At 36.1% G+C, this 25503-nt stretch overlaps 1 protein-coding gene across 2 annotated transcripts in view; it reads right to left on the reverse strand.

Annotated features, from left to right (window-relative positions):
* The window catches only part of Unc-13-4a (BAI1 associated protein 3), a 169870-nt gene that overhangs the window by 37873 nt on the left and 106494 nt on the right, over nt 1-25503 (reverse strand). For both annotated transcript variants that reach the window (XM_076789507.1, XM_076789506.1), the window contains exons 4-7: nt 9351-9522; nt 4325-4492; nt 3047-3113; nt 1225-1417 (exon numbers count right to left, since the gene is read on the reverse strand). In XM_076789507.1, coding sequence (XP_076645622.1) covers nt 1225-1417; nt 3047-3113; nt 4325-4492; nt 9351-9522 — 600 coding nt within the window. The remainder of the gene's footprint in view (nt 1-1224; nt 1418-3046; nt 3114-4324; nt 4493-9350; nt 9523-25503) is intronic.

A 25503-nucleotide genomic window follows, 5' to 3' on the forward strand; every position in this document is an offset into this window, starting at 1 on the left:
GTCGATAATATTATCTATTTCTATTTGGACAAGACCTTTTCGTATTAGGAACTTGGAGAATTTTCTGCCGTTCTTTTGGCAAGCAAAAGCCCTTTGTTTGAATAGGAAAAATAGAAGATATTTTATTCAAAGTATAAGTGGAGTCTGCAATAGAAAATTTCATGTAAAAAAATCATGTAGAAAAATCACTTTGTCATGCCTTTTGATATGTTTTGTAGTTTTTCCTTCGATGCTCAACTTAAGGGGGTATTCTAGTTTTCGAGGCCGTTTTTACACGAATTTTCAGGAATTTTTTTCAGAGAAACTATCCACTCTTTCGCATTGGGATTTTACACACATATTTATTGGTATTCGAAGTACATGTGTGATTTATTTAAAGAAAAAATAATAAAAATTACATAAGTTGTGTGTGTCTTTATAGAGTATGTTTTGGAAAACATGGGTCGACGGTTGTCGTGATTCTGGCCTTTCTACTGATCCGAAATAAAAAAGCGAAGTTGTGTATTGATGAGTATGAATGTGGTTATTTTAATTTGAATTGTGTACATTCTAAGCTATTGTAAAATCTTGAATATATATTATATGAATTACTTCTCGAGAGCCGTAGGAGGGAAATAAGTCAGTATTTCTATTACGCATGAAATATTTAATTGTAAGAAATTCTTTTGCAACCATTTTTTAAATTACAGATAAGTAAGTAAACCTTCGAATGTTTCACAGAGCACGCACAGGCTTTTATTTAATTTTCACTAATGTACACAGTTAACAGGTCACAGGGTTAATTTATTATTTAGCTAACTGTTGTACAGTAACCCATTACATATCTGGGGACGAGATCTATAATCCTAGAACGTATTAAATTTTTTAGAGTCGATCAAATTTAATTCGACTATAATCGGAATTCCACTATTAATGCTCGCCATTCGTACATGTATATTATGTATAATATGAATTACCATCTCTGAGCGTAATAATTATTGAACACTTCGACAAAGTGACGTATAACTTACAGCCCGACAGATGAGGTTCGATAGCGCACGATTAGCGAATTAAACCTTCGAAAGTTCGAGAAGTTCATGGGTCTATTTTATACTGTTCGAGCTACCTTAAATTTGAAAACTTTCGGGGGGTCGGAGTTTTAAGTTTTAAGACCTTCAACGTTCGGTTAACCGGGGGTAATCGATCGTTGGCTGTGCAAACGGAAGCATCGCTGCCTCGACTTACCTATGGTGCTTTCGCAGTTTCTCGTGCTGCGAGTTTTCGGTTTCACCACCGTCGGAAAGGGCCCGGGTTGCTTGCCGTGGCGAGGCGGGGGGTGTGTGGGGCGAGTGTGCTGTTAAATTTGTCTGAGGACTTGACGGCACACTTGCTGTACTACCAGGCTGAATTCCCAGCATACAGTAAGGATCGCTGAATCCTGCGGGCAATACAGATCATTCCATTCTACAGTAATGTTTCGGTACGCGTGGGAGAGATGTGCACGATACTTGTGAAAACTATCCCCTTCTGAGGGCCGGAATTAGATACAGTAAGACCTCGATTATTCGAACCTCTGATACCCCTGAAGTCTCTAGTATCCCTACAAACTTCAAATTTAAATAGTTCAATGTAAGTCGTATGTAATGTAATGTAATCGCAATGTAATGTAATTATAATTAATTAACAGTTCTATTATGCCCCCACTTTGAAAAATCTGAAAAAATGATATGTTAACAACCATAACGGGTTGCTAAAACTTTAAAAATATCAACTTGGTATCTCGTAACTTCTACAAGAAATCGGCATTTAAACATATTTTTAACTTTTTAAAATTCTGTTTTGAAGCTAAAAATTCTGAAAAAAATTCACAGATGTGCATTCTAATAGCTAAAATCTGCCGAATTTTTCAGAATTTTCAATTGAAAAGGATAAGAGAAATTACGGAAAATCTGATTTTCTTTGTCAACCCATTACTACCCCTCATGTTGATATGTAGGGTTGAAAATTGGCACAAAGTATTTTCTTCGGATAAACTAACGAACGACCTATTGCAAATTCAATTTAGGGGCACTTTTGACCTCCCTATCTGGCTACACCCTTTGAACCGTGTTTTATTAAATACTGAGAAAAAATTTCCATTTATCTCAAGAATTTAACGTGGGTATTATATGTTGGACAGTCATTTCTAAAACGGAAAATTATTTACGTACAAGGGAACAACTTGTATATTTCTTATATCAAATGTTAATTTACAATCATAAATTTTTAATATTTAGTAGCTAATTACTTTTGTCATATCACAACTGTTTATCTTCATTGTCACAATAATGTGTGTTTCTTATCGGTTATCTTTATTTTAAATAACAGACAAGATACATCACGGTATCTATTTATATGTTGTTAAGAGAACGTATATGCGAATTTTTACTGTGACACGAATTCAAAAAATGAACTATAAATGTATTACTATACTCTGATATGAAAATAATGAATATAATCTTAAAAACTTGTATTATTGTCGACAATCCTGGACATTCATGTGATTGAAAATATTGGACATATAATGTACTTATTAATTTGTAGCTTGATTATAATTAACATCGAGACCTCAAGTCATTTGTAAACGTGTTAGATCATGAATTGATGCAAGTGTATCAATTACAAACCTATCTGTATCAATGTTATCAGAGCACAGTTTCAATACTGTCTGTCGCATAATCAATACAGTGTTTATCATTCCATATGTCCAGTCCTGTATCGTTTTTCGTATTTACTGAATACATACTATTACGTGTCAGTTGTTTAATTACTATTCAAACGTGCACAAGAATTAATTAATCTCATGTAGATATCTAGTTTTCTACGTGAACTATTCAATTTAATTGTTTCAATTGTCGTTGAATCGGTTCATCTCTCATTAAGTTTATGACATCGGTGACCCTGGCAGGATTATGTGTGTAATCCAATAGAAAATTCATCTACGTTCCTGTCAACTGGATGAATCTCGTATCGATATCTCTCGAAAGTGGACGGTTACGAGCGCGATAATGATAAAGAGAATTCTTACCGTTTGCGTCCTTGGCTTCCAATCCTTCGGCTTCAACAACCACAACGCTCAAAACAACAATTGGGGGCTGGAACAAATGTCAAACTAGTTGTGAAAAAATTCACATTCTGTGAAACTTTCTATAGTTTATAGTTATTGATATTTTATTGTATACATTGTAGATTTCCAGTAGGAAATATGAAAAGAATTCAACGAAGCGGAATTATGATTTTACGTGTAATGACTCTGAATAATAGCCTACATAACATTAATTGGACGTTCTTTGTGCAAAATACGCGCGGCTAAATTAACTCGATTCTGAGCTAATATAAAACCGATTTAAACTTCAATTTATTCTATTCAAATAATTCTGATCAGATTTGTTAAGTTAAACACGATCTGGATATTTCTATATGTTAACAGTCATGGACAAAAGTATTGACACAGGTAGCATTTAATTATACAATTGTAAATAAGGACCGGAATGGTCTTTGGTTAATTTCTTTAAGAATTATAAATGTTATGTTTATAATTCTAGAATACCTATAGAATACTAATCATACAATGAAGGTAAATAAAAAAATATGCATTTTGAACCATTTTTACTGAAACAATGGTATTGGATTTCGGTGTATTACTCTCGACTCATTAAAATTATTAAGGAAAGAATGGGATTTCTTTTATAAATTAAATAATCTTTTTCTGTAAAAATTCGCAGTCTGTTTACAAATATGCCAATACTTTTGTTTCTGTTGTTTTCCTTTACTTTGTGATTATTCGCATGCAACATGTAGACATAATAATTATTATTTTCGGGGAAATTATTCGAATATCATTTTACTCCTTCAATTTGTATATAATTGAAAGCTGGCCGTGTCAATACTTTTGTATGTGACTGTATATTTTCAAAATTATATTTGTTTCAGCTGTAATCAATAGGGCAATGTGAAAGTACAATAATAAAAACGTGGAGTAATAATACTCGACTACTCTCGATCTGACAATGTATTCAAATTCAGTCATGTATCCTATAAATAGTCTTTGATCCTGTTCTTGACTAGATAAACCGCATAGTTGTAATCCATGATTGGACAGGTGGACTATGGCTATTTCAGTTAGACAATTAGAACAGGATAGTTCTGGGTCAGATGAATAGTGACTGACAGTAGGGTTTATCGTAGATTAGATGAACCGTATAAGCTCAGTCGCTATTAACTCTTATCTGCCTCTCATATTCCTAATTAAATTTGACCAACGACATCAAATTCAGAAAATAATAAGAACACTGTGAGCAAATACCTTCTCTTCAGAAGCAATATTTAGGTATCGCCGATGTTGATCTTGTGGTACTCTAAACGCTTCTTGGGCGTACATGTAAAGGTCCTCTTTGTAATGGGCATACTGTCCTGTGTTGGCGCCTACCGTGTTGGCGATCGTGTACAGAACTTCTATATATAATTGCTCCAACTGAAACAATACGTTTAAGTGCACAAATCAGTCTACAGAACACGCTTAATGTTTAAAAACTCTAGAAATTAATTCCGACTTAACAAGGTACATATTTGATTTTTGAGGCCGTTGTTCGACCAATGTTTAGGAATTTTATTTCAAAAGAACCATTCAACTGTTTGTATTAAGATTTTACACAAATATTTATGGGGGTTTTGAAGTACATAAGTTATATATTTTTTTTTTAAGTAAAAAAGATCGAAATTACATGGTTTAAATATTCTTTATAGACCTATGTTTTGGAAAACATGTGTTGGGAAACGGTCCTTCTGCTGATGGAAAACAAAAAATGAGGAAGTATATTATTAATCAGTATGAACACGGTTACTGTCTGTAACAAAATAAATTAAAAATCTTAATTGTTTACAAATTGATGACATTTTGCAGTTATCCTTTCGTTCTAATTAGAAAAGCTTCACTAAATTCTGTGGCGTAGATTACATGAAAAAGTTTGTCAGAGAGTGGAAGTACGCATTTTGCAGGTGGTAATTTATTTCTCTTTTTACCACTGATATTTTCGTTCCATATTAGCAGGTAACATTGGTGAAAAAAAGACGATAAAAAGTTAAGAACGCGTGGAAAAAGTGGACCAGTACAGTTGGAATTACGACAAGATTTAATGTTGGTCAACCAGGTAGGTAGAAAAACGTATGCAGCTTTAAAATACATAAAATACATGTCGGAGTTGCCATATGTTTCAACCATTTGAGCGTGAACAGACGGTGCTATACGGAAAATTCAGCTTTCGAATGTTTTATGCGCCACGAGAATGTATTATTGTTCATAACTTCATTTCGCTCCGACGAGATATCGACTTTTACTTTTTAATTTCAATGAAAATGGTACGTATGTAGCCGCATTTACTCAATACGGAAATAATGAAAAACAATATTCTCTTGTATGTTATTAAAAATCCAATACGCGTATTCTATTTATTCTTAATTAATTCCGCGAAGTACACATTGCGAAGACAAACATTGGTAATTCATTGCAAGATCTGTTGTGTAGTTATTAGCCATTACGTAGATAAGTTAGATTGACGTCGGTGCAGATAAGTAGAACAGATAGACCTTGCCTCTGGCTTAAGAAGTTTAATACCTCTGTTTGATTACGCGAGGATTATCAAACGGATTGGTTTCGTTGCTAGAGTACCTTCCACCCCTGATCCGGTATTAATTAATTTCTAATTGCTTGGCCATCTGTAAAAAAAAATGCCAGTGGAAAGCAATCTTGGAGCTACTATCATTCATTAATGTTATGAGAAATGAAATGAAAGGCATTAATACTGAAACCGGTACATCGCTATATACTTTTGCGCAAATAAATGAAGTAATAAATGTTGCACTTATAGCGTATCTTGGTTATAATTAATACATTAAATCTTTATGTGGAGTGGGGCATTGACCTTGCTTTACGTCATTACTATTATTATTCACAGCGAGAAATGTTTGGGATTTAAATGGTTTCAAGAGATTAACATACTGGTATTATTAGTTTTCTTGTAGGTGGACGCGTCAAGGATACATGAAGGTCAACTGTGACCTTCTTTGTGTGAACCTTCAACTGTGAACCGTATATTTTTTTATTTACCAATTGATGTAATTTTTTATTCTCTACAAAAAGTATTAATCCATGCATGTCGAAAAATGATAGGTTCAGCATATATTTTAATTTGAATGATGCTAAGAAAACGTGTTCATTATATCAAAGTATCTGCTAAACTAATCATTTTTCGACATACGTAGGTTAATAATTTTTTCACAGAGAATAAAAAACCGCATCGATTGGTGCATAAGAGAATAGATGATTCCACTTAAGAAAGCAAAGATGACCTTCGTAAGTCTTTGACCTTCATAAGTCTACCTAAAAAAAAACTAATAATACCAGTATGTTCATCTCTTGAAACCATTTAATCTCCATCCAAACATTTCTCTCTGTGAATAATAATTAGACTGCGGATGTTTATGGAATTTTCAATGTATGTAGGCAAATTTTAGGAAAGCGGAAACAAATAAAATCTAATTTTCAGTGTTAGTGACCTTTGTAGATCTGAAATAAATAAAAATCGTATTAAATTCTGTGGAATCTTATATTATAGCATTTCTTTTAAATTGTCAGAAGCCATAAATGCGTAAAGAACCACAGTCTCATAATAATAATAATAATGACGTAAATCGAGGCGGTAATATTTGGTGCCCCATTCGGCATAGTTAAGAGATAAATTGTTCGTCACATTGTAAGAACTATAGGAATAGTGTTCCTACACGATACAAATGACATTCCGGTTTCGAAGCTTTCACATATACTGGAATCAAAAAATGTCTAGTTCAGAGTGTCCACAACTGAACGAACGGCGAACAGGCAGAATCATTAGAACAACTGTCTCTCGTTTCGATTAAAACGTAGCACGAATCCCACTGACCAGCGCACATAATATTTCAAGTGACCGCGGATTGGCGGACCGCGTGCAATCTACGATGGCGTAACGTACGCGTCCCGCTGAATGACAAAATGACGGTGTTGCATGAGACGAGTAATATGCTCGCGAGAAATTTAACGGTGATACTAATGAACGTTCTCGCGGCGAACATAATGAACATAGGAGGCGCTTTGCCTCCTCAAAAATGAGAAATAGAGGCAAAAATGTTTTCAAGGATCCACACGCGTCGACACAAATAAAATTTGTCTGCCAGCGCGAAGGTAATTCTAAACTAGTGTCGCCAAACGACACTACTGCACTCCAATTTCACACTTAATGAAAACTATCCATCAAATATGATTTCCAACATTATTCTCCGTCCGCGTACTTTACCTAAAGGAGTTAATGTTACCCAAGTTATTAACAGTTGTAGGACATTACAAACTACTATAATCTAGACTGTACAAAGTTCAATGTGTCAATGTAGAAAATTAAACAATCAATTAGTTCTACAAAAAATATTTTAAATTAGTTCAGTATTTTCGTAGAAAATGCTACAGTCCGCAGCTGAATAGGCGACAGCACATTAATACACGCCCGGCATACGTCTAATTGTTAAATGGTAATTCTAATGACTGTGGATTTTATGCATTTATGACACAAATAAATAGAAAAGTATAAAATTGTGAAAACGTAATATGAATTGAAGAATGTTCTTGTAATATTTTCGACAAATTGAAATTATTAAGGGAAGAAAGACATTTGTATTTTCACACATTTGTGTGAACAAATGACAGACATTCAGACATTTGTGTTTTCTTGTAATATTTTCGACAAATTGAAATTATTAAGAGAAGGAAGACATTTGTATTTAACTACTGTCTCTTACAATTAACTTAGACAATTTTTATGTCTCGTAAAGATTCTCGCAGTCCGGCGTAGTGACTGTCGAGGCAAGAAAATGTTTTAACTGTAAAGATAGATTAACAAGTATATTATTTTATATTAATTTTGTTATTCAATAAAATAATATATTTATAGATTTATAGTTGATTACTCTAAACATATACTTATCAGAGAGAATACAATCACTAAAAAATAATCTGATTTCAATGTTACGGAGTGTACGTTACAGTAGATTGCTGTGCTTTCGCGGCTAACTGTGAAGATAAAAGGTCAATTCGTCATAGCACAGGTACAATTACATTCAATCGCACTTAACCGCGTATGTTTTATTTTAATTGATGCTCGCTGGTAACAAAGTTTTGCATTTACTAGGGCAAGCGTGCTGTGCGAGTCGGTAAAACCCGGAAACTTGCACTTTTTGTGTTCCGGTGTAGCCAACTTTCAGAATTACTAAAGCGTGAATGCAGCAGCGGTCTAAACACGAACTAGAATTACTCTTTTCGTACTTCACGCTCTGCACTTTGCTTTCGATTTTTTAACCTGTCTCCCTCTCTCTCTCTCCCTCTCTCTCTCTCTCTCTCTCTCTCTCTCTCTATCTCTATCTTTCTCTCTACCTCCCTTCATTAAGAGATTGTTCACGCTTAAAGACCATTCATCGCTAAAGATGAAATTAAAAAACGCGGCGAAAATTGCAGTCGATTTTCGCCAGAATCTGAACTCTTGCGCAGTGCTGTTGAAAAATAAAATATTTTCAATGTTAATAGATCGTACAGTAGGTCCAAAAAGTATTTGAACACTACATCTTCCACTCTCGGAGAATACCTGTGATTTAAACCGTGGTAATTTTGCTTCGCAAAATAGCACAACAATTTTCACAAAAAAAGTTTCGACGTTCTTCTAGATGATTCAATGTATAGCATTATTCGCAACTCGGAAATTGAGTGTTCAAATACTTTTTGGATCCACTGTATGCAAGGAGGTACGTTGCATTTACTAAAATATTTTGACAATGGAAGTGAGGTCATACCATGCCACGTCACTTTTTGACGTCACCATCGGCGATTTTGTTCTAAATGAAATATGTTGTAGTCCATGTGAAAGTAGGGGGGGGGTATAAGTCATCATTTTGCCAGTTTAGAATTTTTTTTAAATTAGAGGCCTTCGAAGTTTGCAAATTTTGCCCAAATGCAGCTCATTTTCGCTAAAATGGACAAAAATTGCAAACTTCGAAGGTCTGTCATTTTTAAACAAATTCTAAACAGATAAAATGATGACTCTAACCCTCCTCCTGCCCTAATTTCACATGGACTACACAACATATTTCATTTAGAAAAAAATCCCCGTTGCTGACGTCAAAAAGTGATCGATGACCTGTGGGCAACAAAACAACTGCTGGTAGCGAATGTGGTAGTTAAGTCAGTTTGACTTTGTGAGGTTATTTTGGGAAAGTGATTCGGCAGTCAACTTTTTAAATGATTAGAGCACACCTACCTCTTTATTGGTGAAACCATAATGAACAGAAGTCAAACTGCTGTCACTGGACGGCGGTGGAGGTTCCTTCGACCTAGCTTCTAATTCTTGAAGGACCACCAGTCTTCGATTCTGTTGTTTCCAAGATAACGTGGTGAAACTTTCAAAAAAGGAACCATCGGTTTCTTGAACCCTGAAAAGCCAATTACGTTTCATCCATTGTTACAGTAAATAGGTATTTATCGACTGTAGCATTCACAGAAGAAGAAATTAAAGATATGTGTACTGAAAGTTATAAGTATCGACTGCTCACTGTATGAAATCTCGCGAATCTATTCGCATTTTACGTCGCAAAAACGGAGCGAATCTTTGTTCTAACAACTATGCAATTAATATGCAGAACAAGCCATTGAAAACTATGTACGAACTCAATTTCATATTCACGAAGTTTAAAACAAATGGCATAAAGTTATATTAAATCTCTATTAGAAAATCTATTTTCGACCTACAATAGACGTCCTACTATGTAAGGACAGAATTTTTTTAACAAACAATTACTACACTAGTGACTATTCAAGCAAAAAATATACAGTTACATTGAAAGTTTGTTATAAGATTAATTTTCGAGTTACAATGAACGTGTCGTACAATGACAGAATTTTGGCAAACAGAACGCCAAAATAACAATCACTTTGGAAAAATTATTAAGTAGATTACTACGCCAAGATTCTAAAAACAATTTATCAATCCCTCGTTCGATAAGAGCAATAAAGAAAATGTAATTTGAAAGAACTTTTCACATAATTTCTTACACTATATCAATATTTAATATGCACGGCTACCCTGGCGAGAATTTCGTTCATGCATGAAATGCGTACACAAAACATAAACCATACAAATACAGTAAGGTCTTGATCTAAGCCGAACGGAGCTACACGATTTTAGTCAGTTTTCCTATCCCCTCCACTGGTGCGCATACTTCGCGAGGCGCCAAGAAGCTCGAGCTGCCTCGTATATCGGTGTAAACCACTACTAATCTAATTACAAAGCTTCTTTATTTTTCATTATTTGTTTACAGGACTTTCACCAACTTATTTGTGGCATTTTCCTGATTAAAATGACCCTAAACACGATGTATTTCGTACTGTATATAGTGGTTTAATTGACTGTCCTTTTCTACGTTCGGTGGGGTCACAAGAAAATAGTAGCCCTACACGATCTATGTCACAGCACGGACCCGAGGATTGGGCTTAGATCAAGACTGCAGGTATTTTATCTGTCAAATAAATATTTCAAGTGGCATTTCCATTAATAAAGGCCCAGAAATAAAATATTTTTATTTATTATTTCGAGTACTATTTTATCTAACACTGCAGACAAATGATATTAGTTTTACAGCTGTGTAAATTTGTTGCGATAAGATCAGTTTGAAACTATTAGAAATTGCTTCATCCTTAGCACAGGCAAGTAGAATGAGTGTACCCGTTGCGCGGTCACTTTAGTGGAACAGACTTTCTGAATCAGACGGTTCGTTACTGTCCCGGTGTGTAGAACGAACCTCATCTGTGACATAATTAGGACAAGAGCCATTCGAGTGGCACAAGCAGAATTGGTACAATCCTTAGTCGGACCAATCAAATGAAACCATGTTGTACTTCCATAATTTAGATTTTTTTAGTCTCGTGGAAATGCTCAAAGGAAGCCTTAATAATGCAGAGACTACTGGAAATTGAATATTAAACTGCAGACTTTCCCGAAAATTTGTCCACAATTTTACAAAAATTGGAATTGAACGAGAAGGTATATTTACTATGCAAGTTTGTTTAGTCAAGTGATTAGCGATGTTTAATCTTGTTTAATCAGTAATAAAAGAACGATAATGCCTTCTGAGTAAAATAATAGTAACGATCGCAAATAACCCTTTCAACCTCTTTAATTTTAATTAATAATAATAAAATCTTTCGACTTTTTAATCATGAAGATATAGGCAGATATAACTTGAAAAAAATTTTGCCACAAACAACGGAAATATGGTACTATAGTAGTATAGTAACTAATATGGATATTACAACGTAGTAAAGTCAAAAAATTATTTGTTGAATTGGGAAGAAGTAAGTTGGGAAGAGGTAAGAGGTAAACACAAATATGTAACGAGTTAGCTAGTCATCTTCAGTTAAACGGTTAAAGTTAGTTGTTAAATAACGTAGGAAAAGAGATCGAAATCAGCATAACCGAAAATAATTATCTTCCCATGTGCATCACGATCTGCACTTCTAATTATATCTCACGCGCGTTTCTCTCTTTTTCTACTCCGAAATATCCGACGTTGCGCCAATATCGATCAGTAGCGGAGGTTCTTGTTTTTTCTTTCCTTTTCGCTCGTTTGTAATTAATATACTGCACTTTACAAATGAGAACGGCTTAACAAGCCCCAACATGTTCGACTGCATTTCGGAAATTCTCTTTCAGTCGCTCTCGACTGTTTGGCCTAAAATTTTCATTGAAAGTGAAGTGTGCTGAATTTTCTCCACGCAAACGTACCTGGTTCACGACGTTTCGCTTCGACGCCACAGTGCGGACAAATTGCCAAACACAACGCACTTCTCTAAATTTGGTTTCTAATGTGTATATATAGGTAATTATTCACAGAAAATGAAATTTAATAATACAACTAATAAATTTAAAAAGAAATTAACAAATTTTCCACAATAGATCCTACAGAAAAGGTATGGGCACTTCTTAAAAGGTTTATAAAGTTAATTGTAGCAGTTAGTTGCAAAAGAAAACTATAAAACTCTTAAACTATAACAAATTATATATCCGAAAATGTACGAATTTTGCCGTTTTTGTTATATGTTAATTTGAAGTTTTACATGCAAGTAATAAATAAAACTACCGTTGAAAATTTATACAAAAAATAAATATAATTTAGTAAATGTAAAAAGAATGCATATACCTTGGTGAGCATTTTCCGATATACAGAATTATTATTGCAACACTCATCTACAATTAAGGTAATAGTATTCGATTTTTGGCACTCTACACAGGGCGGCACATGGGAAAATTGTTTACAAAAATCTAAATTTGGTTACTAATGTACATGTAATGGTAATTATTCACAAAAAATGAAATTTAACAATAAAATTAATAAATTTTTAGAAAATTAACAAATTATTAAAAGAAAAGCATAAAAATTATTGTTATATGGTTAATAATATCAATTTCCTCCTGATATGCAGTTTTACCAAAGGAATTTATCGTACATCGTGATATACACGTGTATTGAGAAATACATAATAAATACATTCATACATAAATACATTCGATTAATGAATCGTCGAACCTTTTCTTGGTCTTTTCCATATATATAGAGGATACATTTTTCATTTAGTCGTTTGGCAAACATTTCGAAGACAGTTTATACTTTTCTACTTCAACTTTCATTAGATTCGCTAATAAAAACGCTGGTCCAATTTACCGCGAACACCCCCTGTATGCAAAAAAAAAAAATTACCAATTCAATTCGAAATCGAAAATTCAGAGCGACAATAGAAATTCAAATCATTGAACATTTTCTTTCCCTCTGTTACGCCCACATTTCCCCCGCGTTCACCGTGAGCGATTCCCCGACGACGCGACGACGTTGTCCTCTTACGCGCTCCACTCTCGTTTCGTGTTTACGTACCTGTCCCGAAATTGTCAAGTGATTTCCCCCGACTTGGTCGCGAGAGAAAACATTGAGCGCAATCATCTCGCCGCCTTGTGCTTCGGCGAGCGAAAGGACAGGTGGAACAGGCTGAAATAGCGAACGAGCGACAGGGAAGTACCGTCGCGGCCGAGGCGAGGGAGGCGCCGAGCCGCGAGCAAGGAAAATTCAAAAATGAAAAATATGCAGATGAAAGCAGGGCAAGCGGGCGTGTCTTTGACGCGGCCGGGGGATCCTCCGATCGTGTGCCGTCTCCTCGAGCCGCGTTCAATCTAATTTAAATCTAAAAGAGCCGACAGTAACGTTCACCCCCCCCCCTCCCAGAGGAGCATTAGCTTCGAACCTGGTCGACGCAAAAATAAAACTGTTCCCCACGGGACTGGCAACTGTCACGCGGGCTCCTTGATCTATCCAATAAAGAATTCAACGGAACGACGTTTTATTCGTGATTCCCAGTTCCACTGATTTCGTCGGGAAGCCTCGGGTCGAACGTAAAGATTTTGCTTCGTTTACACTCCCAGTGAAGAAATTCATTTCATCGACGACGGACAGTTCTCACCCTAACAGTTTTTATCAAGATTTATTTTCATCAAGATAATCGACGAATAATGTGATCGGTTCCAGCATCCGTTTTTGTTGTTCTATTTTTGCGAGAACTATTAGCGTTATGCCCCGAAGGTGGAAAGGTGAGTTGAATGAATACGCGTATGACCGAACACAAGCTTATACACAGGGTGTTAATTTTAACTCGAGCACCGAAATTATTTTCGCTAATATTGAAAGGAAGAAAAAAATGACTCAATAGGATATACTTGGTTTTAAGGCGTGCATCTAATGGTGGTAAACAATCCCCGGAAGGTTATTTTAACGATTTATACAAGGCCATCGCATTATTTTGCAGATTAACATGTACTTTTTGTAACGCGATGTGGTAGTTGGCGCCGAGATGAGTTCGATGACCTACAACCCCATAACCTTGAAGAAACCTTGAAGACGAGAAATCAGATTTATTTTGAAGAAATGGACTCTGTATACAATTTGCTGTTAGGTTATGTCTACATCGTACTTGGCATGTGATTTCCGCACACCCATGCATGCCGGAACAAGGATGCGCTCCTGCGGGCGCATAGCGAACTACTACTATAGTTCTAGTACTACTATAGAACTACTACTATTCGTCCCAACAATTATCTATAGTTCCCATATGTTGAATTGCTAGACAGCAAACCATTACAGATATCTGTAGCTCTTCAGTTATCTCTCGGAATTTTTTTCCAGCTTTACGATGCATTTCTACTTGACATCGTTGTTCTGGTGTCGCCTTGTGTCTTTTACTTACAAGGGAACATATTCAAGTGCGAATTTCCGATTTTGATGAAACTTATGTGACATATAGTTCTTTGAAAAATATTTGACACGTATTTTTTTTTATCGGCAACCATCCACTTTGAAGGGGTGAAAACAGCCCTCAAAGTTGGGGGTCAAAACCATATTTTTTGAAATATCTCGGAAACCAGAGGTCGAAAAAATTTGAATTTTTTTTTAAATTGTGTGTTTTTCAATGAGAAATGTAGTCGCGCAAGAAAAATTTAACAAAAGTCTTTTGTTTAAACAATATATTGAAAATTTGATTTTTTTTTGCAGTTTCTCTTATTTATTGTTAGTTCATTTTAATGTAAACTTGGGTGTGTGATCTTTGATCAAAATTAGGGTTTACATGTTTCAGGATTTTTTTTTTTTTTGCCATTTAACAATAATTATGCATTATGGAAGATAGTCTTGCATCTGCCGTGCGTAGGAAGGAATTGTGGCTTGTTTTATCGAAATATAAGTATTTACTATAAACGTGTATAGTATTTTAAACAATACCACTGGGTTATGTGTCGTTTATTGTTTTATTAGTAGCTAAAGAAGGTGGCGCAGGTAGCAGCGTGACGCGGTGCTAATTACCGCGGCGGAGTAAGGGTACCGACTTTTATAGCCAATTCGCCTGTGAATTTCTGCAATCGTTGGGCCTTCGGTCAAAATATCCCTGCAGCCTTTTTAAACTGTGAATCCTCGAACCTGGAGTTTCCCTCGTCATTTATAGTAGCTCTAAAAAGAGCTGATTTTGAAAGAAGTGCTGTCCACAAAGATTATTCTACATAATTCTGGCAATATTGATGTCCTGTGATTGTTGGGCCTTCGGTCAAAATATCCCTGCAGCCTTTTTAAACTATGAATCCTCGAACCTGGAGTTTCCCTCGTCATTTATGGTAGCTCTGAAAAGAGCTGATTTTGAAAGAAGTGCTGTCCACAAAGATTATTCTACATAATTCTGGCAATATTGATGTCCTGTGATTGTTGGGCCTTCGGTCAAAATATCCCTGCAGCCTTTTTAAACTATGAATCCTCGAACCTGGAGTTTCCCTCGTCATTTATGGTAGCTCTGAAAAGAGCTGATTTTGAAAGAAGTGGTGTCCACAAAGATTATTCTACATAATTCTGGCAATAATGATACTCGATGATAAAATGAGAAAAACATAAATGTTCTTTGCACCAAGAACATTTCAGTACGACTACATTTGAACAATGGAAACACGTTAAACCATCTAATTTTGTAAAGCAGAACTCTACGGGATTTTCAAATTCTCCTGGCCGTTCTTCTATATATCCACTGCGGAACCAAGCATATTGAAACAGCCGTTTATAACGCGCAGCTGATAATTGGTTGTGGATTAATGACTGTAATTTAATAATATTATTTCTTGCGTGTAGATTAAAATCAATATTTAACAATATTGCAAGATCGGAAAGTTTTCTTGCAAAATTCTTCCAAATGCGGAATCCATACACGTCAAGTGGTTGGATTAATGGCGTCGTATTTTTTGGTATCGTCAATACCTCTAATTGTTTGTCTTCTGGCAGGGCGTTACGTATGATCTCGTCGTTGTATCCATTCCACGAGTCAAGAAGTAAAACAGAATTTTCTGGAGCAGATGGGAGAAATACTTCAATCAACCACGTTCTAAATAACTCCTTCGTTAGTTTTCCCGATGTGGAAGCTTCAATATGTACATTAGGTGCCGTGAACACACTTCTTCGTACACGAGGTCCTAACTGCCCTTTGACTTCTTTCAAAACAATATATAATGGCGATAGCAACTGTCCGTCAGCTGAAATTGTGGGCTGGATAGTGTAGCTGTGCGTTGTTGAAGATATCGATTGGACAAGAGCACCCGTTTCTTTTTCACCTTTGTGTGAAAGTGTTCGACCAGAGTGCAATTCCAACTGGAACCCACTTTGATCACTGTTGAAAATATTGCTTGCGCCATAATTTTCAAAATACCCTTTCACATGATGCACAAAATCTTCTGCTGCTGCGGTCAAATCTGTTAAATGGTTAGTATGATGGCGGGTAACGAGTTTCGTCGTTTTTCTCGATACTATATTATAGTTTTCTTTAAACTTCCACAACCAAAAGGACGATGCCTGGAATCCTTCTAAATTTATTGATAAATTTTCGTGCATTGCCCACCGTCTCAAATCTACGTCGTGTACCAAAATTTTATTATTTCTCGCTACAATAAATTTTTCAAGTGTAGCATGTGCAATTGCTGTAAGTTTATCGTAACGAGATCCGCCTGTATTAATTTGCTCTTCCCATCTGTATAAATCTGATTTTCTCTTCAATTTCTTGTATTTGTTCTTCACAGTTTCGAAGTTTAGTGGTCTTTTTCTTCCACTCTTCCAAAAATCTACAGCTTTCTTCTTATAATCTAAATCAATGCCTCCAAATTCTATTTCTTCTGGACTCTCGTCTGGAGAACTTGAAGACGACGGTTTAGATGTTGACGCTGATTCCAAATCTTCTTCATCTTCGGGAACATTAAATGAAGTCGGTTCGTCTGTTAGGTCATCGAATATTAATTCCTGTTGCGTTTCGAAATTCATGTACCCTGCTTCTCTGTAGCTATTAATCAGGTCTATAATTATGTTTGCCAGTTCAATTTCCTTTCCATTCGTGGGTGTTCCCTCGTTATTGTTACTGCTATATGTTGCCATCAAAATATTTATAACGTTCACCGGATTGACCTTCATGTTTGTAAAAACGAATCTAACAATACAAATAAACAATAAGCAAAAGCAAAATTAATATAATGTTCGAACTTTATTATTGCCAGAAATTATTTGATATATGTGGCACCGTTTTAAAAATCCGAAAGAAGTAGCCTTAACTTCTTGATATGTACGTTGCTTTACAAACCGTAATGCAGAAAGACTAATAGCACATACAGCAAAGTGCCCATATTTATACATTCTGAAGACTGTTTTACGTTTCCCCCTCTCTCACTCTAACAACCAATGGAATTGTTTGAAAATATTTGGGTCCTTCTTAAATGCTGTATATAACCGAGGTAAAACTGATGTGCGGCATTGGCACCAGCTCTTTTCAGAGCTACCATAAATGACGAGGGAAACTCCAGGTTCGAGGATTCATAGTTTAAAAAGGCTGCAGGGATATTTTGACCGAAGGCCCAACAATCACAGGACATCAATATTGCCAGAATTATGTAGAATAATCTTTGTGGACAGCACTTCTTTCAAAATCAGCTCTTTTTAGAGCTACCATAAATGACGAGGGAAACTCCAGGTTCGAGGATTCACAGTTTAAAAAGGCTGCAGGGATATTTTGACCGAAGGCCCAACGATTGCAGAAATTCACAGGCGAATTGGCTATAAAAGTCGGTACCCTTACTCCGCCGCGGTAATTAGCACCGCGTCACGCTGCTACCTGCGCCACCTTCTTTAGCTACTAATAAAACAATAAACGACACATAACCCAGTGGTATTGTTTAAAATACTATACACGTTTATAGTAAATACTTATATTTCGATAAAACAAGCCACAATTCCTTCCTACGCACGGCAGATGCAAGACTATCTTCCATAATGCATAATTATTGTTAAATGGCAAAAAAAAAAAAATCCTGAAACATGTAAACCCTAATTTTGATCAAAGATCACACACCCAAGTTTACATTAAAATGAACTAACAATAAATAAGAGAAACTGCAAAAAAAAATCAAATTTTCAATATATTGTTTAAACAAAAGACTTTTGTTAAATTTTTCTTGCGCGACTACATTTCTCATTGAAAAACACACAATTTAAAAAAAAATTCAAATTTTTTCGACCTCTGGTTTCCGAGGTATTTCAAAAAATATGGTTTTGACCCCCAACTTTGAGGGCTGTTTTCACCCCTTCAAAGTGGATGGTTGCCGATAAAAAAAAATACGTGTCAAATATTTTTCAAAGAACTATATGTCACATAAGTTTCATCAAAATCGGAAATTCGCACTTGAATATGTTCCCTTGTTAGCGTAGTCTCTTACAGTGCCACTTCTGATGGTCTTGAATGCTCGACAGATACTGACAACAGTTGTTTACAATTCTGATATTTAGGCCTGCAGGGCTACTACCACAACACACTTGAACGCATCAGCTCAGAACAGAGTGATCATAAGTGTCCTTGAATTCTTGGAAGTAACAGAAGGACTACTGACACTTTATAACAAAAGGTACAAACGTTATTAAGTAGTTTCTAATATAGTATTTAAAATATAGTATTTAAAATATGACTTGCACATACGTAAGTCAATGGCTGCAACTCTGTCTGACCAGCCCTCGCGCAATCGCTGTTGTTACTGAATTAATATCGAACGATTGAGGGTAGAATTTTGAAACCGTAATATGAATGGAAAGACGAGGTCAAGGTGCGGTAGCCGGAGAACGTACTAAATATGGGTTTCCTTCGTTACTTCAATTAATGTGAATCCAGCTAATGGATTCACATCAAAGATGCGGAGCGGCTGCATACCCGCAGCCACGTTCTTTGCCACTGAAAGCCCATGAAATGTGCAGAAATCGTGGCCGAAGAAGGAAGAGGGTAACTACGTGTCAGGTTTCGCGAGCGACTACGTGAAGAAGCTTAAATATTTTACAGGCCGCTGGAGGAGCCTTTGGGAGACAGTAGAACGACTGGGATGTGAATGTAAGCCCGTTAGAGGTCTTTTGTTATCGGTACGCCGTTTATCTCGTTGGGAACCTTCTACCTCCAGAGACAAAATTCTCAGAGCGACCGTGAAGAATTGCGGCCGTGGAATTTACAAAGTGGGTTAATTCCACTCCCGCGGGGGAATCAGTCTAAATAATGCGCATCGAACCGGAGAAACGGGCCGAGGACGTCGGCGAAATACGCTTTAAAAAAAAAGAATGAAATATTGGTAAATTATATTAGGTCATCCGTTTAATAGCCGTTAATAGCCGGTTCGTTAATTATATATTGTCGCGATTCCTCGCTGATTTCCATGACCCTGAAATAAGTCGTCAAGGTCTATACGCGTTACCCGCCATTCAGCTCCAGTTTCCGAGATTTTTCTAAGAATGGCGGATAAAAGAAAGTTCAAAATTGAAATTTCTATATATGAATGTTAATAATGTGGACTTTGCTTTGGCCTATTTGAAATTTTAAATAGCTAAGAATTTAACCACGATTCTTCTCACGCTATTTTATTATGTATGTATGTGTATTTATTGTTCCCTTACGGGTTGCGAGGGAGTATCTGTTCTCTTTACAATTTGTTATTACTGTTTTCTTCTTTTTTTCTTTCCTTTTCTTTCACTCGCTCTCTCTCTCTCTCTCTCTCTCTCTCATCCTCCCACTCTTTCCCTTGCCCTTATCCCCCCTCTCTTCTTCTCATTTTCTATCCTGCACTTCCTTTCTTACCCTGACCAATTTTTCCACCCACCCTTCCCCCCCCCGTCTTCCGCCAATGTCCCTTTCACCTTCTCCTGAATCCTTTCTTCCAATGCTTCTTCTTTTCTACACCTTTCTAACATGTGTTCCCAAGTCTCTTCTTCCAGCCCACACCTTCTGCACTATCTTTCCTCTTTCCCCTCCTAGTATCTCCGTCCCCTCATTTAATTCCCCAATCTGTACCAAGCAATTCTAATCCATTTTTCCTCTTTCAACCCTCTCTTTAAGTATTCCGACGTATTTTCCACCCTTATCTGTTTGAACCCTTTATTATATCGTTATTATACCATTATACCATATTATACGATTTATTATTATTTATTATATTTTATTTATTTATTATTATTTATTATATTTTATTTATTTATTATTTATTTATTATTATTTGTTTTTTATTTATTATTATTTATTATATCTTGACTCTATCTCCTCTCTCCAATTTTTCTCTTTCTCTATCCCCTTTTCTTTGTTTTCTATCCTTCTCCACTCCTCCTCTCTCTCTCTTCCCTATCCCCCTCTTCTAATTTTCTTCTATTCCTTCTCTCTTCCACATATTTCTTTCTTCGTTCTTCCCATTTCAATAACTTCTTTCCTTTTTTTGCTCTGGCTTCTGTCTCTGGATTCTCTTAGTCTTTCTTCAAATTTCCACGCCCTCCTTGCACTCCTCACTTTTCGTTTCCTCCCTCATCATATATCCCGACTATTTCGTTGTGTGTTTCGGATCTCAATCTTCTTTAAAAGTAATGTTGTTTTTGATGTAAGGGTCGCTTTCGTTACTGGTTGATCTGTTTCTGCCGCGGTACAATGATCAATCGCGTCCAAATCTATGCGTCGAAAATATTATTATTAAATGTTCGATTTTTTCAATAAAACTTTGTACTAACTTCGAAAGAGAAAGAAAAAATTCCGAGAAGTTACATAGTATAGAATTTACGAGATTGTAAAGTTCGAAGTTCATCTAGTTCGTTATAAAGATTATTCTCCGCGAAACGTGTCAAACGAACGGCTTGTCTGTAGGCGAACGGGGGCAAAACCTTCGGTATTGTTAGAGAAAATCCGCGGTATAATGGTGTTCTGTTACGTTTTGACAGTAAGACAGAAATGCGTGACCCACGAAAGGAGAGACAAATAGGAACGCCTGACGATTTCTCACGTTACGGAATCGATCTGATCTCTGTTGCACAAGGTAAGAGAAAGCTACAGATGTGATGGACAGCCGAGCACAAATACAAGATATTCTGCAAAAAAACAAGTAACAGATCTAAAGTAAAAATTAAAAAATATTTTTGATACAAGATTTTAGGTTCGAACGTGAAAATTAGAACATAAAATAATTGGCCTATAGAGATTCGGATGATCGAGGTCCTACGAGTTCCTTTAACGATACGACCGCTTTTATCCGACGCGACGTGACACGAATGAAATAATAGACACTTGAGAAGAAAACGGCGTGTCGTTAGAATCAACATCTAACGTCTAGTTGGACGAAGAAGAGAAAAGGAAAATAGAGGATACAAGTACAGAATGGAAACAGTACTCGAAGAAAAACGGGAGGGGTGGGAGAGGGCAAGGAATACGACGGACCGTATAAACTGGATCTGGGAAACGGCGAAAAAGGAAAAGAAACGTGTCCTCGTTAAACAGGCTGAGTCCTCGATACGGTACCCCGGCAGAGCGCGGCATGTTCACCTTGTTAAACACGGCCCGTTGCACTAATTTCTATAAAGCGGTGGAGCCGCATATTCCGACGGATACGGTATTAATAAACGGCCATGGTAGATCGCAGGGAAATCTGACGATTCTCCCTTTTAGACTGGATTTCCACGTATACCGTTTGACATTGGTCCCTCGTTACACCCCAAGCACTGAAACGAGACGATCGTTGCGTCGTAATTCCTTCCTCGAATAGTCTCTGCGCTCGAGCGAAATAATTTCGAAAACCCGCGGAAAATTCACCGTCGATTGTGAACTCGGAAGCGATATCTCTTGCCGAAAGTAACACTGTGGCCACAAAAAGTATTTCGGCACTACACTCCGGGACAAAACTCGGACATACAGGGTGTTTGGGAAATTGTGGTACAACCGGCAAGGGGATGACTCCTCGCATAATATCGCGTCGAACGCAAGGCAAAATGGTCCTATTATAAATTTTATGAAAAACGAGGATGAAATACATTTTTATTGAATACAAACGTAACAATTTCTTTCTGAAAAGGTTATTGTTATTATAAACTTCAAAATTCTCAAATAATAATAAAATACATAAACAAGAAAAACACATGTAGAAAGAAAATAATATTAAGAATTTCAATTGAGTTCGGTGTGATATTTCGGTTTCGGTGTGTTTTTTTTTTTCTTTTGTCTAGGACTCTGCATTGTAGAGTAACGGGTATTGGCCCAGCTAAATGTTTAGGCTATTTCTTCGCAAATCAACACTCGTCGTTGAAGTCGCGGCTGAAGTCGAATTGGTTTCGAGTCACGAGCCAACCAGTCGTATAAAATACTTACCAGTTCTATTGGTAATATAAAGGAGACATCCCACCAAATAATATTCTTATTGTATTTTATTAAAATTTCGAGTTTTTATAGTCAATAGTAATTTCATATTTTTCACGACGAGTATACATGTCGAACGCACAAGGTATTCAACACGAGGTATTCAAACACAGGAATTCACATTATTTTATATCGGTTACAGGTATCAAGATTATGCCAGTATTACGCCTATGACTGTAATACCGGTATCCAGATTATACCGATATTAATTCGTAGGCGGAAAACGATATGAAAATTTTACCGGTTTTAAGTCCCTGAACATAATACGAGTCAGGTATATCCAATAAATATTTTTATGGGAGAATCCCATAAAAAAATAATGAAAGATAAAGAAGTTTTGTAATTAGATTAGTTGTAGTCTCCTGGTCTCACACCGATATACCCAACCCGTATTACGTTAACGCTCCTTCGGCGATCGAGGTATCTCGAGCTACGGGGGACAATTATAGGCTAGATATTTGGACATTTATCGAGCAAAGACTGTATATTGTTTGAACCAGAGCGAAATAAAATTAACAATGAATAACGTATATCACGATAGTAGCAAACATACTGATATAAGGTTTTTCGGATGCGAAAAGGGGGAGGTTAAAGTATAATTTGTAAAATTTTAATTAACGTGTGCTGATGTGCTAATCAAAGCTTTAGCCAAAACGAATTAGAACTTATAATAACAGGGTATCGACGATCTGGTGTGGCACAAACCGCAAGGTGGTGAATCTACATAAAAGAATATGTTGGACAAAAAGGATAATGTGTTTTAAAGACGTCAGTCGTTTCGTGTATTGATTTTGCGTCGTCGCTGTTAATCGTTGTTATATGAAATACATTTGAGGAAATCTCTGCGACTCTGCTGTGTAGCCTGAAAACCTTATCAAAAAAGATTGAAGGGCGAGTAATCTTAAAAGAACGGGCGATTATTCAAAGCGGGAAAGTAACTTGATTCGTGCGAGGAATAGAATTTTTCGCCGCTTTTTCCACAGAGCGTAGTGTACACCGCAGATTTTGTTAACGGTTGAGACGCAAGAATAAATCTGACATGCTCTCACCCATTCGTGGTTTATTTAATTTATTCTCTGCGTAGAAGACACAAAGAGTTCCCCTCCCCTGCCCAACTCCGACATTAGCCCCCTGAAAAGTGGAATTTCAATGTGGAAAACGCTTTCCAGACTCGCGGGCCCGCCATTTTCCCCTTTCTTGCTCATGCTCTCTACCTGCTTTCGCGACCTTCTTTGACGTTTCTCAGCATCTGCGTCTGGATCTGGTGAAGCGGAGACACTTCTAGGGAAAACGTATCGACGAAGTTCAAAGGAAAACGAAGGTTCGAAACGATGAGATACAAATGAAATGTGACTTAAAAATGATACAGCAGCTTCTCATACTTTCTAATATCAATCCATGAAACACGTTAAACCTTTACTACGCACGTTCCTGGGAAATACATGCATAAACGCAGCGGCGGTCAAAAAAATAAAAAAAATTTTAATTAAAAACTTAAGAAAAAATAAATTATACAAAAATTTTTGGTACTTGAGTTAATTTGGATAGGCCTCCAAACAGTGTTAACCCAGGGCTCCAAAATTAACGATCCGCTGCTGCATAAAAGATTCTAGGATAATTTCTCGTCCATTTTTGTTTTACACTTTAAATCATCGAATTCTGTTCCATTTATAATTTCACATTTAAAAAAAATACACCTCGCAACACTGACAGAAATAAATCAATTGTATAGTAAACGGGTGAATTCTCACCCTCAACAACGTACGAGGAATAGCCGTGTATGTGAAAATTGTTTCTTTTTTTAATATTTTAGTCGGGGACAAGTTATATTTAGCAGTCATTGTTAGATCTTTCCTTGCAATTTTATATTTCTTCATTACCATCATTTGGACTTTGATACTCGTATCTATTTCTGATTTCAAGTAGTATCCATTTTGTTAGCCTATTTCTAGCGTTTATATTGAAACCTATTCAAATTTCTTTGGGTAGGTTCAATTTCTAAGGGCAAAACTACATTTTGTATGGTATCACTTTACTCGAAATACTTAACACATCGACACATGCTGCATAACGTATTCTCTCAGGATCTCCTGCCATTTTAATTTATGCTCCGATAAATATAGATTCACACGAAACTTATCTAGTTTTCGCAAAGTTTTCTATATCATATCGACTTGCTTTAAAACTCGTTGCAGTTGCTACATTCGTGCCTTCTGCTTCCTTCATTTTGTTCACGTTGAAAGAAGGTCAGCTGCCAAGAAACTTTGGGTTTCTTCCGTCTTAGAATATCTTCAGCTACAACTAAAGTTTCAGAAAAGTTGCATGGTTGTTGTACGTTAACAGCGCCGATTTTTTTCTTATTTACTTCCTTCGTTCTAAAAACAATTTAATTCTTTCATAAATTCAAATTGCATAACTTAATTTAATGGATTTAATGGAAATTCTTTCCATGCTGTACGTTTTATAAAAGCAAGAGACTGGATTTGTTCAAAAACTTCATAATTGATTTACACAACATGAAAAAATTATTCCCTCTCTTTCACGTTTTTCCACTCTCACATCGATAACATACAAAATAAAATTAACCTCTCAGAGTATGGACGTTATAATTTATTCTATAATATTTCCTAAAATCTATTAGATATATTAAAAATAATTTATTCTTATATGTTAAAAATGGAATTTGAACAAAATTCGAAAATCAACAAAATTCGTAGAGCGAAATATTTAAATAAAATGTGCACACGGTTATGGACACAAATAGGTTAGTCCGCGTCTCCCTAGAAATCGCTTTTTTATGTTTGGCTCTCCACGAAACAGGCTCAAAATTTGAATACACCGAGCATCTTACCATGGAAATTTATGGTAACGATTTTCATCGTCGCTTACATATATCTGAGGTTACCGCGATCATAAAACCGGTGACCGGCGTTGCCGTGTCGAGCTGTTAACTTCAGGAAAGACGATGATACATATCTCTTCACGACCGTATATCGTTTTTCATCTCGTTTTTCGCTCTGACAAGATTTGCCTCGAAACGTCGACGACGGGTCGAGAAAAACTAGCTTTCGTTCCTTTGTGTTTCCGTTCCGCGAAAATCGTCGTGCTCGATA

The sequence above is a fragment of the Halictus rubicundus genome, chromosome 6 (assembly GCF_050948215.1).
Source record: "Halictus rubicundus isolate RS-2024b chromosome 6, iyHalRubi1_principal, whole genome shotgun sequence".
NCBI classification, from domain to species: domain Eukaryota; kingdom Metazoa; phylum Arthropoda; class Insecta; order Hymenoptera; family Halictidae; genus Halictus; species Halictus rubicundus.